The sequence below is a fragment of the Solanum lycopersicum genome, chromosome 1, assembly GCF_036512215.1.
Source record: "Solanum lycopersicum chromosome 1, SLM_r2.1".
NCBI classification, from domain to species: domain Eukaryota; kingdom Viridiplantae; phylum Streptophyta; class Magnoliopsida; order Solanales; family Solanaceae; genus Solanum; species Solanum lycopersicum.
The window spans coordinates 76168329-76181279 of NC_090800.1; the positions used below are offsets into that span (position 1 = coordinate 76168329).

Below are 12951 nucleotides of genomic sequence, written 5' to 3' on the forward strand. Positions count from 1 at the left end.
CTGTATTAACGAAACACTGGTTGATGATCCTAGTTACCCATATCTACATCATGAAAAATATAGGTCAAATGATGTCAGTACATGGAATGAACGAGCATGTAAGGGAAACACTTAACATAACCTGCAAGCTTGGACTGATAAAAAGGAAACTAAACTCACCTCACCTCAACTCATTTCAGTATAAAAACAACAATATATATGATTTATAAAGAAAGTTTTAAAAACAATAGATAACAACTGAATTAAAATACAATAATAACTTTTCTATGTAAAGATATGAAAATAACTATTTTTAGGAGATATAATGTAGAATATGTTGAGGACCGATCTTCAGATGATCTAAATGATGAGGACCTAAACCTACATCATGAAAAGATGTTGCGTATAGTATGAGTAAGCATTTGGAAGGTACTGAGCATGTATGATAAGATAAAAGCTGAACAAACATATAAGTTGAACAAAGCATAACTAAGCAATGACGCAATTTGAACATAATGGAAATAATGATATATACTAAATAGAACTAAATTGAATGCAATGACCAAGTACATGACATTTTGTAACTAAATACTTAAGTATTATTGAAAATCTGGTTGAATACACTAGAGTTTGACTGTGTGTGCTACTATTAACCAACATAACCACCACGCGAGCTAATCGTGGTGTACGATGTATTTGTCTCATCAAGAGGACCAAATATACCTTGCAAGGGGTATAAAGGCATGATTGGCGTGATCACTAAATTTGATACCCACCTAGGGGACTTATACTCCTTAAGGGAATATATTTCTAGGACTCTGAAGATATGGTGAACCCTAGTACAACTCGGTGTTAAGTCTACTCCCAACTGAAAATATGTATAACACAACAGATCTGAAATACTAGATAGCTCAATATTCGGACATGCAAATAAGAGAATGCAACATCAATGTACTGACAATGAAACATTCAAAATATGGGGCATATATATTTGTTTAACTGACCTAGATAGTGTAATTCATGAACTAACTAATCGACACAACTAGGGTTCCAAGTTTCATGCAAAGAACTAAGCAATGGGTCCACAAAAAACATAATAATTTGATTAGGAATACTATATGAGATAATTCATTATCAATCTCTAAGGTTTTAGCAAACTCAAGGTCTAAATAGTATATAAGAGTCAAGAATCTAACTAAAATCCCATAAACCTAGTTAAAAGATTCACGTAGAAATCTTTCGATTTCGGGGCTGGTACTAAAAAGCATCTGCTAAATTCTTGGAAGGGTTTTAGGGTGCCTCTTTTCACCTCTATTCTTCTTAGTTTGATGAATTTTTAGTGAATGAATCACTTAGAAAAGGACTGACTAAGTTACTAGGCTTAAACTGACTAAAACTATGTAGTTTAAGGATCAAACGATGTAGATTAAGTGTCCAAAACATAAGCAAAATGACTAAAATGACTTTGACTTAATTATGACAAAGGCTACCTACGGAGGGACCTATAATCCGTGGGTGGAATTACTAACGTAGGTAGGGGTCGTCAGTGAAGTCAGCCCGATAGGGCTTCACTAAAATGAGCATATCTTTATACTCGGAGATGGGATTTTAGCAAACTCGATGGGCGTTGGAAATAGGATTTAATTATATTTCATTTGATAGGTCGTGTTCCACCTAAGTTTTTTTGTCTAAGAGTTATGAAAGTTTGAAGTTGACCCAACAACAATTTCCCTATAAGTGGTTGTTGACCCTCACCTACAGTTAGACCCACGGTCTGTAGGTCAGAGACGATAAGGATTTGGGCTTAACGACGAAACCCCATAGTCCTACCTACGATACTTTGGTGGTTCCGTCGGTACTAACAACAAATTTTTTGAAAACTAGATTTTTCTTCGTTTTGATATCTGAGGTGTTACAACTTAGTCATTCGATCTACAATCACTCAAATTGAATCATGTTGCCTGGGAGATGTAAACCAGTAATAAATTCCATATTGATCACCTCTCACTTCCATTCTGGAATATTTATGTTCAGAGCCATACCATGGGCCTCTAGTGCTCTACCTTGACTTTTTGGAAATTCAGGCACTTAGCTATAAACTTTGAATACCCTCTTTATAATACTCCACCAATAGACTTCTCTCAAGTAATGATAAATTTTTGTTGAACCAAGATAGATTGAATATCTGGAGCTCTGAGCTTCCTCCATAATCCTTTCTTGGAGTTCATGTGCCTTTGGTACATACAATTTACCTTGATACTTCAACACTCTATTTCCCCCTTGTTCAAAAGTCATCACTTTATGCTTATGAACAATTACCTTCAATTCAAACAAACTTGGGTCTTTGTCTTTTTTTTTTTTACTTTATACATTAATGATGATTCATCCTCATTCATCGACACCATTCCTCCTTTATTAGAATCCATTAACCAGACTCCCAATCGTGCAAGTATGTGCACATCTTTGACTAATTATTTCTTGCCTTCCTCAAAATGGGTGGTACTACCCATAGACAATATTTTCAAAGCATCAATGACAACATTAGGCTTACTTGGGTGATATAAAATACTCATGTCATAATCATTGAGTATCTCAAACCACCTCATATGTATGAGATTAAGCTCTTTCTAACTGAATACATAATGAAGGCTCTTGTGATCAATGAACACATATACATAAACACCGTTAAGATAGTGAAACCATATTTTCAAAGTGAACACTACAATAACCAACTCAAGATCATGGGTTGGGTAATACTTCTTGTGAATCTTAAGATATCTGGAGGCATAAGTTATAACTTTGTCATTTTGCATCAATACACAACCCATTCCAACTCTTGACGCATTATAATACACAACAAAACCTTTTGTACCTTCTGGTCATGTCAAAATTGGGCAGTAGTCAACCTAGTCTTTAATTCTTGAAAGCTTTTCTCACAAGTTTCAAAGCATCAAAACTTAACTGTTTTCAAAGTCAAGTTAGTCAACAGGGATGAAATAGATGAATACCCCTCGACCAACCTCTTATAGTAACCAGCCAATTCCGAGAAAATCTTAAAACTAGTTGGAGATATGGGTCTATGCTAGTTCTGCACTGCCTCAATCTTCTGAATGTCAACTCGAATCCCATCACCACAAAAAATGTGATCTAAGAATGCCACTGACTTAAGACAAAACTCACACTTATAAAATTTGGCATACAACTCTCTATCTCTGAGAGTCTAGAGCACAAATCTGAGATGACTAGCATGATCCTCCTCATTTTTTGAATAAATCAATATGTCATCAATGAAAACGACAACAAACATATCAAGATAGGGCTTGAACACTATGTTCATAAGATCCATGAGCGGTGCAGTAACATTCATCAAACCAAAAGTTGTCTTTGGAATATCATTCTCTCTTATTCCAATCAGAACGGTGTCGTTTAAGCACGTTTAGAATGGAATCTTCAAATAATGTGAAATTGCAATTACTTAGAGATTGAAAAATGTCACTCACTAATTTATTTGCTTTATTCTTGAGAAGGGTCTGCACTTTCAACGCACAGTTTTCTTTGTTGGATATTGTGTGCATTAGGCGATGAAAGTGACTCGTCATTTTGGGTTGAAAACCGTAGAAACGCTGAATTCTCCGGTAGAGTTCTTTAGTTGACATTCCGATGAACTTTCCGGTGGAACGCCGGAAAAATAGATTTTATTGGAATGAAAGCAAGAGCAAACAAGAGCAAGTCATATAAGAGAGAGTTTAATTTGTGAATTGTGAAGGTTGGTATTATCTAGGTGACAAAATATTTATCTAGGTGGAAAAATATTTATCTAGGTGTCGTGTGCGTGTAGACACAATCGTAGTGAGTGGACAGAAAAGGTGTACACGTTCGATGAATAAGCAAGTTCAGGGAGATAATTGAAACAAAATAAAGTTTAGGTGTACACTGAATAAAAGCTACAAATACAGGGGGTAATGAATACTTTTGCCAAAAAAGAATGAGTATATTTCCTGATCATAGAAGAACGAATATACATACATACATACATACATACATACATACATACATGCATGCATGCATGCATACATACATACATACATATAATATATATATATATATATATATACACACACACACACACACATACACACACACACATATATATATATAATATGAGTGGCTACAAGTCTTTGTTCTAGGATTGTAGCTATTGGTAATTGTTGAACATTGAATTTTATGAATTAATTTGTGTTATTAAAGAAATTACTTCAGTATTCTTATTTTAGTATTTCATTATTGGCCACCATTTATATAAATATATTGTATATTTTTGAACTCGAGAGACGAATATGCAGATAGACCAAAGAATATAATTGATATTTCTTACAAAGCACTTGTTTAGATTCATGTTAGGACTGACACTCAGACGAACATCAAACTTGATTACAAAATGAAGAAAATGATTGTCAATTGAGTGTATTTCTCCCAGCTTAATGATGTAGTTAAACATTCAATATGAAGAGGCGATTAGAGTACGAGAGATCATGATCATAACATTAACCCTGTAAATCAATAATTTGATAATTTTAAATAAGGTCTAACACATCGGTGGCCCCTTAAACTTGACATGGAGTTTCAGCTAGACACCTTAACTAGTCAGTGTTCATATTAGACACCTCATGTACGGTATCGCTGGGTCATTTTGACACTTTTTTCAAATCAACAAAAATATATGAAGTGTGTGTATCACACTCGCGAATGACGTGTAAAGTGACAAATTAAACAATGACATTTGTCATTTATGTCAAAACTAATTCTTAAATAATAAATTTTAAGTAAAAATAAAAAATAACCAATGAATTAATGACATGTGAATTTTTGCCCAAATAACTATTTAAAAAAATTAAGCTAATACCCCACTCCCACCCTCACAACCTTCTTCTCCAAACACCCCAGTTCAATACCCTCACAACCTTCTTCTCCAAACACCTCACCCGTTTTGCAGTACACACCCCGTTCTCCCCCCAAACCCATTTTGCAGAGTCCCCCCCATAAAAAAACTCAGAAGTGATTTTCTTGTGCAAAAACATATTAGCATATTTTTTTTAAAAAATACTAGTATGTAAATATTTAATTCTTTTGGAAAGAATATCATGAATTGATTTACTAAGTAAATCCTAAAATTGATATATTTCCAAAATTTCTAAAACAATTTTTGTCATCTTTCAATTGCTTATGGTAACTATTTTGGTTCACCATAGTTGGATGTTTGAGTTTCAAAAATGGTGGTTGAAGGTGAGAAAGAAGAAGAAAAAAATTAAAAGTCAACTAAATAGGTTTTTCACGCGCGGTCAACGAGTGCATTACACTCACTAAGCCATGTAAGCATAAAGTGTTAAAATGATACAACAATTTCGTACATGAGGTGTCTAATATAAACACTAACAGTTAAGATGTCTAAGTGAAATTTTGTGCCAAGTTTAAGGGGCTACCGATGGGTTAGGCCTTTAGTTGATTCATACATGAGATGGGATACATATAGCCTTAAGTAAGCTATAGAAAAACACAAGTTTCTTGACAACACTTTATTTAATTTGTTGAATTAGTAGAATTGATTTGAATTTATCGTAAAGTCCTTTGGGTTCTACAATTCAGTTCTAAAAGAGTTATTAATTACTTCTACGACCACATATATTCGTGTGTGCATTTAAGAGCAACACTACTGATAGGGTTATTGATGTCCTAACCAAGCCACTTCTACATGATTTTTTCAATCTATGTTTAACAAGTTGAGTATTGTAGATGTCAACACCAATTTGTGGGGCTGTAAAAGAGATATACGTGACTAATTTTAGTTATCTACTTGTACAACTGGAGTTAGTTGTTGTATCACTTTAGGACTCATTGTAATATCAACTCCTATATATTCTTCTTTAGTGTATGAGCAAAAGATAATTCTTCTCTTTCTCTATCTAGTCTTATTAAGTACCTTTAATTTCAAGTGATTAAGTTAGATAGATTATGTAGCTAGAATGGAGTGCTACAATATTCACAATTTACACGTTGTTTTTATTATTATCATTAGATATTGTTTCCTAATGCATCATATCATATTCAAATATTAATTAGTTTGTTGGGTAAGAAAAGAGACACAAATTCGTTGTATCGTTTGAATTTTTTTTAAATAAACTATAATGTGTATGAGAATACTCTAAAGTGGTTTATACATGTTAAATTGTGTTGGGATTTGGATTTTCTTATTACGGTATTCTTCAACTTGTCATAAGTTACAAGTATATTTTACGAGTTGCAAAAGTTCTCGAACACACAAAAATAACTTAAAATTTTAAACTAAAGTTCTTAAACATAATTGTATGTCAATATAAGATAGAAATTAAATATTTTTATATTATGAAGCTAATATTGGAAGGTTTTTATTAAGCATGTCTACACTAGGAAATATACATAGTTGAAAAAGAGAAAATTTAGAAAATAGACAAATACAATTTTTAAAAAAACCTCAATAATTGTCATCAATTTACATATTAACTTATTAAAACATTAATCACAAAAGAATGAGAATATAGAAACTTTTCCAATGATTCAGAAAAATAATTTAACTAAAAATATTACGGTATTTGTAATTACATTAGTTCGGATCGACAAAGATAGAACGAAACAAAAAAGGAATTTCATTAATATTATGATTTGGGTCAAATCCTACCGAACAAGGAATCATCATAAATATTTTTAATTTTTTGTTATTTGAGTTCATTTTCATTAAATAATATGATGATTCTATCGATATAAATATATCTTTCAAATAAAGACTCAACATTACATTTTCTTGCATTCTCAAATCAAAAGCTTAGTCATGAAAAGCCCTAATGGCCATAGAAGAATTGAAATTGCAAGGAATCAAAATCAAACCAACTTACAAGTAACATTCTCAATTGTGAATAGATTTCTGGGAGAGAATCCTACACCTAACATTGATCATCCTAACCCATCATTTAGCTCATCTAAATGGCAATGTTGATGAGATCAATGGAAAGCTGAAAAAGTTGGACAGACAACTCGAAAGAGAACGAAACATCCACAAGCACTTCAAGCATTAAGGACAGAACCTTCACATAAAAATCCTTAGCATCTTTCACTTTAAAATCCTACGCGAGTCCTTGGAAGATGTGGATGAAGAAGTTGAAAGAGTAGCAAGATAACCCATGGTGTTTGGTATTGAATTTCAATATTAAACCATTGGAAGTGCTCACTCCTTTAGGAGTTAGGGAAAGCACTTGTTGTGATTCCGACAAAGGGTCACCTGGATCCGGTGTTTTTCTTGCTTTATTTAAGTTCATTGACTTAGTTTGGTTTTTATAAATTTAAGATGTCATATTAATAAAATATCATTAAAATCATATTTTATCTGAAAACATCTTTAATTCATAAAAATCTGAGTTCAAAAAGTCTATATGTGAAACTAGCATAGTTGTGATCATGAAAATACTTCCATGTCATAAGTTCATAATAATGTCATTGAGATAATTAACTTATAACAAATTCATGCATTATAAGATTAATCTTGAAGAAGAAATTGAAATTCAATAAACCATACGAAAGGAATAAAAATGTTTTTCGTTTGTAGTTGGTCCAAAAATGCCCTTCTCTGGTCCAAAAATGCTCTTCTCATCAATAATTTGGTCTTAAAATGCCCTTATTGTTATTTTGGGGGGGGGGGGGGGGGGAAATGCTCATTTTTTCAAATAAATATATTATTTATATTTCTTTTTAACACATTCTTTTTCTAATAATATTTTTTAAAAGAATTTTTTTATCTTCATATAAAAATGAAAATACGTTTTGTTTTTTTACAATTATTTTCATTGATATATAAATATAAATTAGTGATGGATATACTATAATCTTACACATATAACATATACTATCCGCGAGATGGTACATGATGTTATTTTTATTTTACTTGATAACATGCGATTAAGAAGAAAAAATTATTTCCTGCAATTTTATTTAAGTGATTTTAAAAGAAAGAAAATAGTTCTTTAATAATTTAATTAAGAAGAAAATTTGGTTAAAAGAAAAAAATATATATTTATTTTGGAGAAGGGCATTTTTGACCCATTTTAGTAACTATAGGGGCATTTTTGGATCAAGTATTGACTACAAGGGTATTTTTGAACCAAAGTATTGATGACAAGGACATTTTTGAGGCAAACTATTAATGAATGGCAGTTTTATTCCTTTCGCATAGTTTGATGACATTTTTTACCTTTTTCCATTAAGAAATTAAGGTTTCTTTGGAACTCAATGAATGAAAAAGGACCCATTGGTGAAGTTCCCACATACCCATGATAAAAATCCTAGTAAATCCTTTAATGGAGACTTGAGATCATGAAGCCCTAATTGCTTGAGGGAGAAGACTTGAGGGAGAGGGAATTGGAATTTTGGGAGAATATATGAGTAAATGGGGTAGTTAGGGGTTTTAGGAGTCAGTTATAGTCTTCAAAATAATTCTAAATGGCGTAGTATAGGTACTAAAAGAGTGAGAAAAGACTCAATTAACCCTGAAATAAAAATTGTTGAATAGGCTTAACGAGACCATCTACACACCGTAGTTCCTTTCACAAAACGTAGAATCCGTCTATAGTAATCAACTTAAAATCCTAAGCTTCTGAACTCTAAACCACAAACCCCTTTTACGACCTGTAATGTCCACTTGTTGAATTAAGTTGCTGAAAAAACACCAAGTCTCTAAAGAAGAACTAAGAAAGCATTTTACGACATGTAGTCCTTTGTATAACTCATACTACCTTCTCGTAGAAGCTAATGTACAAAAATTTCTCAATTCTCAAGTCTGACTCTACAGGACCCAACTACGATTCGTAGTTCCTTTCGCGAGCCGTACTATTGTCTCGTACATGACATCCTGAAGTTTTGAAGTTTCAGGGCTTGTTTCCATGAGCCTATTCACGACCCATATAAACATCTACAATCTGTAGTTCCTTTCTGCACATTCTAAAAAAAATTAGTTATACACATCCAAGGTGTTGCACTTGAGGTGATCGAGGTTGTTTGAATCGTGGCGAGGTTGGACACTACGTCAGAAATTGCCCCAAGTGTAAGGTTGTAGCACCTACGAGTAGAGGCGGTGCTTAAGGCCGAGAGGTGGTCCCCCAAGTGATTGAGAAAGTACTCAGGTAGGTAGAGCAGATGGAAGAGTTTGACTATAGTTTGTGGGAGGATGTGGGGATTTTTACGTGGTTCCTACTAGGTCAGAGTGTAAGGCTTTAGAATAAGTGATTGCAAGTACGATCTCATTTTTTTATTGATCGACCTTTGCTTTATTTTATTCAGGATCTAGTTATTCGTACGTATATGTTTATTTCTCTCCTCGATTAGAGATGCATTTTGAGCACTTGTGCTAGAGTTTGTAGATGTATTTCCTACTAACTTACTTGGCCTTCACCCTGAACGTGATATTGATTTACCTATTAACCTTGACTCGAGCACTCATTCTTTGAGTAAGGGCTTTATTAGAACGATTGTCTCACCTTAGTGTGATCCCATACTGTTTATAAGAAAAAGGATAGGTATATGCGTATGTGAATCAATTACAATCAGCTCAAAAGGGTGACAGAGAAGAATAAGTGTCATATACCTTGTATCAATCTTTTTGAGAAATTGGATGAGAGTTGAAAGAGAGAATATAGAGTTTTGATTGATTAGATGATGAGATGGTCATCGAATTCCTAGCGTGTCCTTTTATGTGTGACTTGTTTGGTCAACTTCGGGGTGTTATGGTGTTTTCTAAGATTGAGTTGAAGTATGGTTATCATCAACTAAGAATTAGGGTGAAGGATATCTACCTTTAGGTGTTTTCCTACTGTGGAAAAAGTACTCTCTGGATTACTAAATCACCATATAAGTAATCATAACTCATAAGACTACATTCAAATACTACTTGGCACTGATACTTCATCAAATACTGGGCCAGTGCGCGCACGGCTAACATCATCTAGTAAATGAAACAAAGATCAATAGAAAGAGTCGTGAAGGACGTCAGAGTGAAGATAGAATCAGTTATCTGTCATGCACAAGCAATGGCTCTTTCTTTTCCTGTAGCAAGATATCATACATGATTCGGAGTTATCATTCCATCATTTATTGCAACTAAAATCTAGTCCTCAGCATCTAGTACTATACAAGATTCAAGGTAGCCAATTGTAGGTTTTAACTCGTACAATTGTACCACTTTTATTTGATCAGCCCTATTCTAGTAACAGCAGTGGTCTATAACATTTTCCAGCCAGCAACAGAAAGAAGAGAATTAGACAATGATAAGCTGAAACATAGAATGTTAGAAATTTCCTGTAGCAAGATATCATACATGATTCGGAGTTATCATTCCATCATTTATTGCAACTAAAATCTAGTCCTCAGCATCTAGTACTATACAAGATTCAAGGTAGCCAATTGTAGGTTTTAACTCGTACAATTGTACCACTTTTATTTGATCAGCCCTATTCTAGTAACAGCAGTGGTCTGTAACATTTTCCAGCCAGCAACAGAAAGAAGAGAATTAGACAATGATAAGCTGAAACATAGAATGTTAGAAATATTGGTAGTGCAATAGAAAAGACAATGATTCTAATCTTAGATCATCTACTCATCTAACGTCAGAAACTCAACTGATATATACAGAGTCAACAAACTATCCTATCATGATGATCTTTCTTCATATTTGAAATCGTAACAACTTTATAACATCAAAATGAAGGAGTAACCCCCTTGGGATTAAAATATATAAAGATTCAGGTCTATGCATAACACAACATTCCGTCCAATATAAGCACAAGGACATATCCACGGAGGCAGATTTATTCTTGTGCAAACATCAAATAGTACTGTATCAATTTGGCTTTATAACAGATCTTTTTCCCTTCTTTAATAATCGAGAAATCAGCATATATCACAGTCTTCTAAGATCGGTGGATAATAGGTCCTCCCCTCTACTCTTCTCTGCTTAAAAATCGGGTTTTGCTTTGCATGGTGTGAGACTCGAACCTGCGACCTAAGCCACAAATCCTTCACCTTTTGCCACTCAAGCTAGGATTGGGGGCATGTTTAAACTTTTTTATACATTAATATGAGTAAGAAAATAAAGATTTTCATATTGTTAAAGCTAATAGTGGAAAGTTTTTTATTTAGCATGTCTACATTAGGAAATATACATATTCAATAAGAGCAAATTTAGAAAATATACAAATACAATCAAAAAAAATTATCCTAGAAACTATCATCAATTTACATATTAATTTTGCTAAAACATATACTTTAGTTACGAATTTTGACAAAGATACAATGAACAAAAAAAGAATTTATTCATATTATGATTTGGGTCAAATCCTACCAAATAAAGAATATCATCATAAATATTTTTACTATTTTGTTATTGAGTTCATTTTTCGTCAAATAATATAATGGTTCTATCTCTATAAATACATCTTTAAAACAAAGACTCAACATTACATCTTTTTACATTCTCAAATCAAAAGCTTAGCCATGAGAAAACCCAATGGCCGTAAAAAAATTGAAATTGTGAAGATGCAAAATCAAACCAACTTACAAGTAACATTCTCAAAAAGACGTGCTGGCCTATTTAAAAAGGCAAGTGAGCTCTCTACTTTGTGTGGTGCTAATGTTGCTATTGTAGCTTTTTCTCCCAGCAACAAAGTATACGCATTTGGACATCCTTCCGTCGAGTCAATTGTGAATAAATTTGTCGGGGATAATCCTCCACCCGACACTGATGATCCTAACCCCATTATTGTAGCTCATCAAAATGCCAATATTGATGAGATCAATGAAAAGCTTAACAGGTTGGAGATATCACTCAAAAGAGAAAGAAAACATGGGCAAGCACTTCAAGCATTGAGGATAGAACCTCCAAATGAAAAACTTAGCTTTTTTGACCTTAAGATCTTGTGTGAGTCCTTGGAGGCTGCGGATAAAAACGTTGAAAAACTAGCAATCCAACTTGTGGAGTGTGGTATTGAATTCCCATATCAAACTATTGGAAGTGCACTCGCTCCTTTAAGAGCTACGGAAAGCACTCCGTCCTATTCCGGCGAAGGGTCATCTGGTTCCGGTGAATAGCTTTTTCTTGCTTTATTTAAAGTTCAATAACTTCATTTGGTATTTATAGAGTTAAGTCTCTTTCATATTTATGATTAAGTTTTGATCATAATTTTATCTTTCAGTATGTTCATCATGGAATGGGATAAGCTTTTATTTTGGTACTTTATTCGTTCGAATTACTTTGTCTTACTTTTTTTTGGTCCATTTAAAAAAGAATATCTTTTTACAACACTTAGTTTATAATTTTCACATATCATGGTAACCTTCCTAAGTAATAACTACTACCCAATGTCGATCTAAAGAGTTTTTGTTGTCATAGATAATTATACATTAAAGGAGGTACAGAACATAATTTGTCCCCTGTATTTTAGAGAATCTATCCACCAAGTTTTACCTTCAGATTGCTTCAAGACAAGCACCACGGATCAATTAAAGATTGTTATTGTAAGACTAATATAGTACAAAGCAAGTGCAAGTTTCTCCGCTATTTTTTATGCTTTTAGTTATGGTTCCTGTCAGTATGAAACAAACTCGATTCTAGCACAAGAATTATCATATATATTTATCACTGCATACAAGTTACAACGTAGAATATGCACAAAAAATAATAACACACTAATTAGGGAGAGATTATCATAGAGAAAGGTAACTAGAAGGGGATGGTATACTAGAACAGAGAAAGATGATGAGAGATAACTGACAGACAAAATTTCGACAGAATTAACAAAAGGTTATTGGTCATGGATCCCAAATAAAATTCTCTAATAACTCATAGACCCTTACAAAGTTAGTTTGGTTCATAACACAGTCCCTAAGGTTTTCGAGTTA

The 12951-nt window shown here is 33.1% G+C and overlaps 1 protein-coding gene across 1 annotated transcript; it reads left to right on the forward strand.

Moving 5' to 3' along the window:
• Positions 1–11547: 11547 nt before the first annotated feature.
• Positions 11548–12141, forward strand: LOC101249207 (agamous-like MADS-box protein AGL62). The gene has a single exon (XM_004229525.1). It carries the CDS (start codon positions 11548–11550, stop codon positions 12139–12141), a length of 594 nt encoding a protein of 197 aa, XP_004229573.1.
• The last annotated feature ends 810 nt before the right edge of the window (positions 12142–12951 follow it).

Bases quoted from the DNA above. Each gene is read 5' to 3' on its own strand.
- LOC101249207 (XM_004229525.1), top strand. From the start codon at position 11,548: ATGAGAAAACCCAATGGCCGTAAAAAAATTGAAATTGTGAAGATGCAA.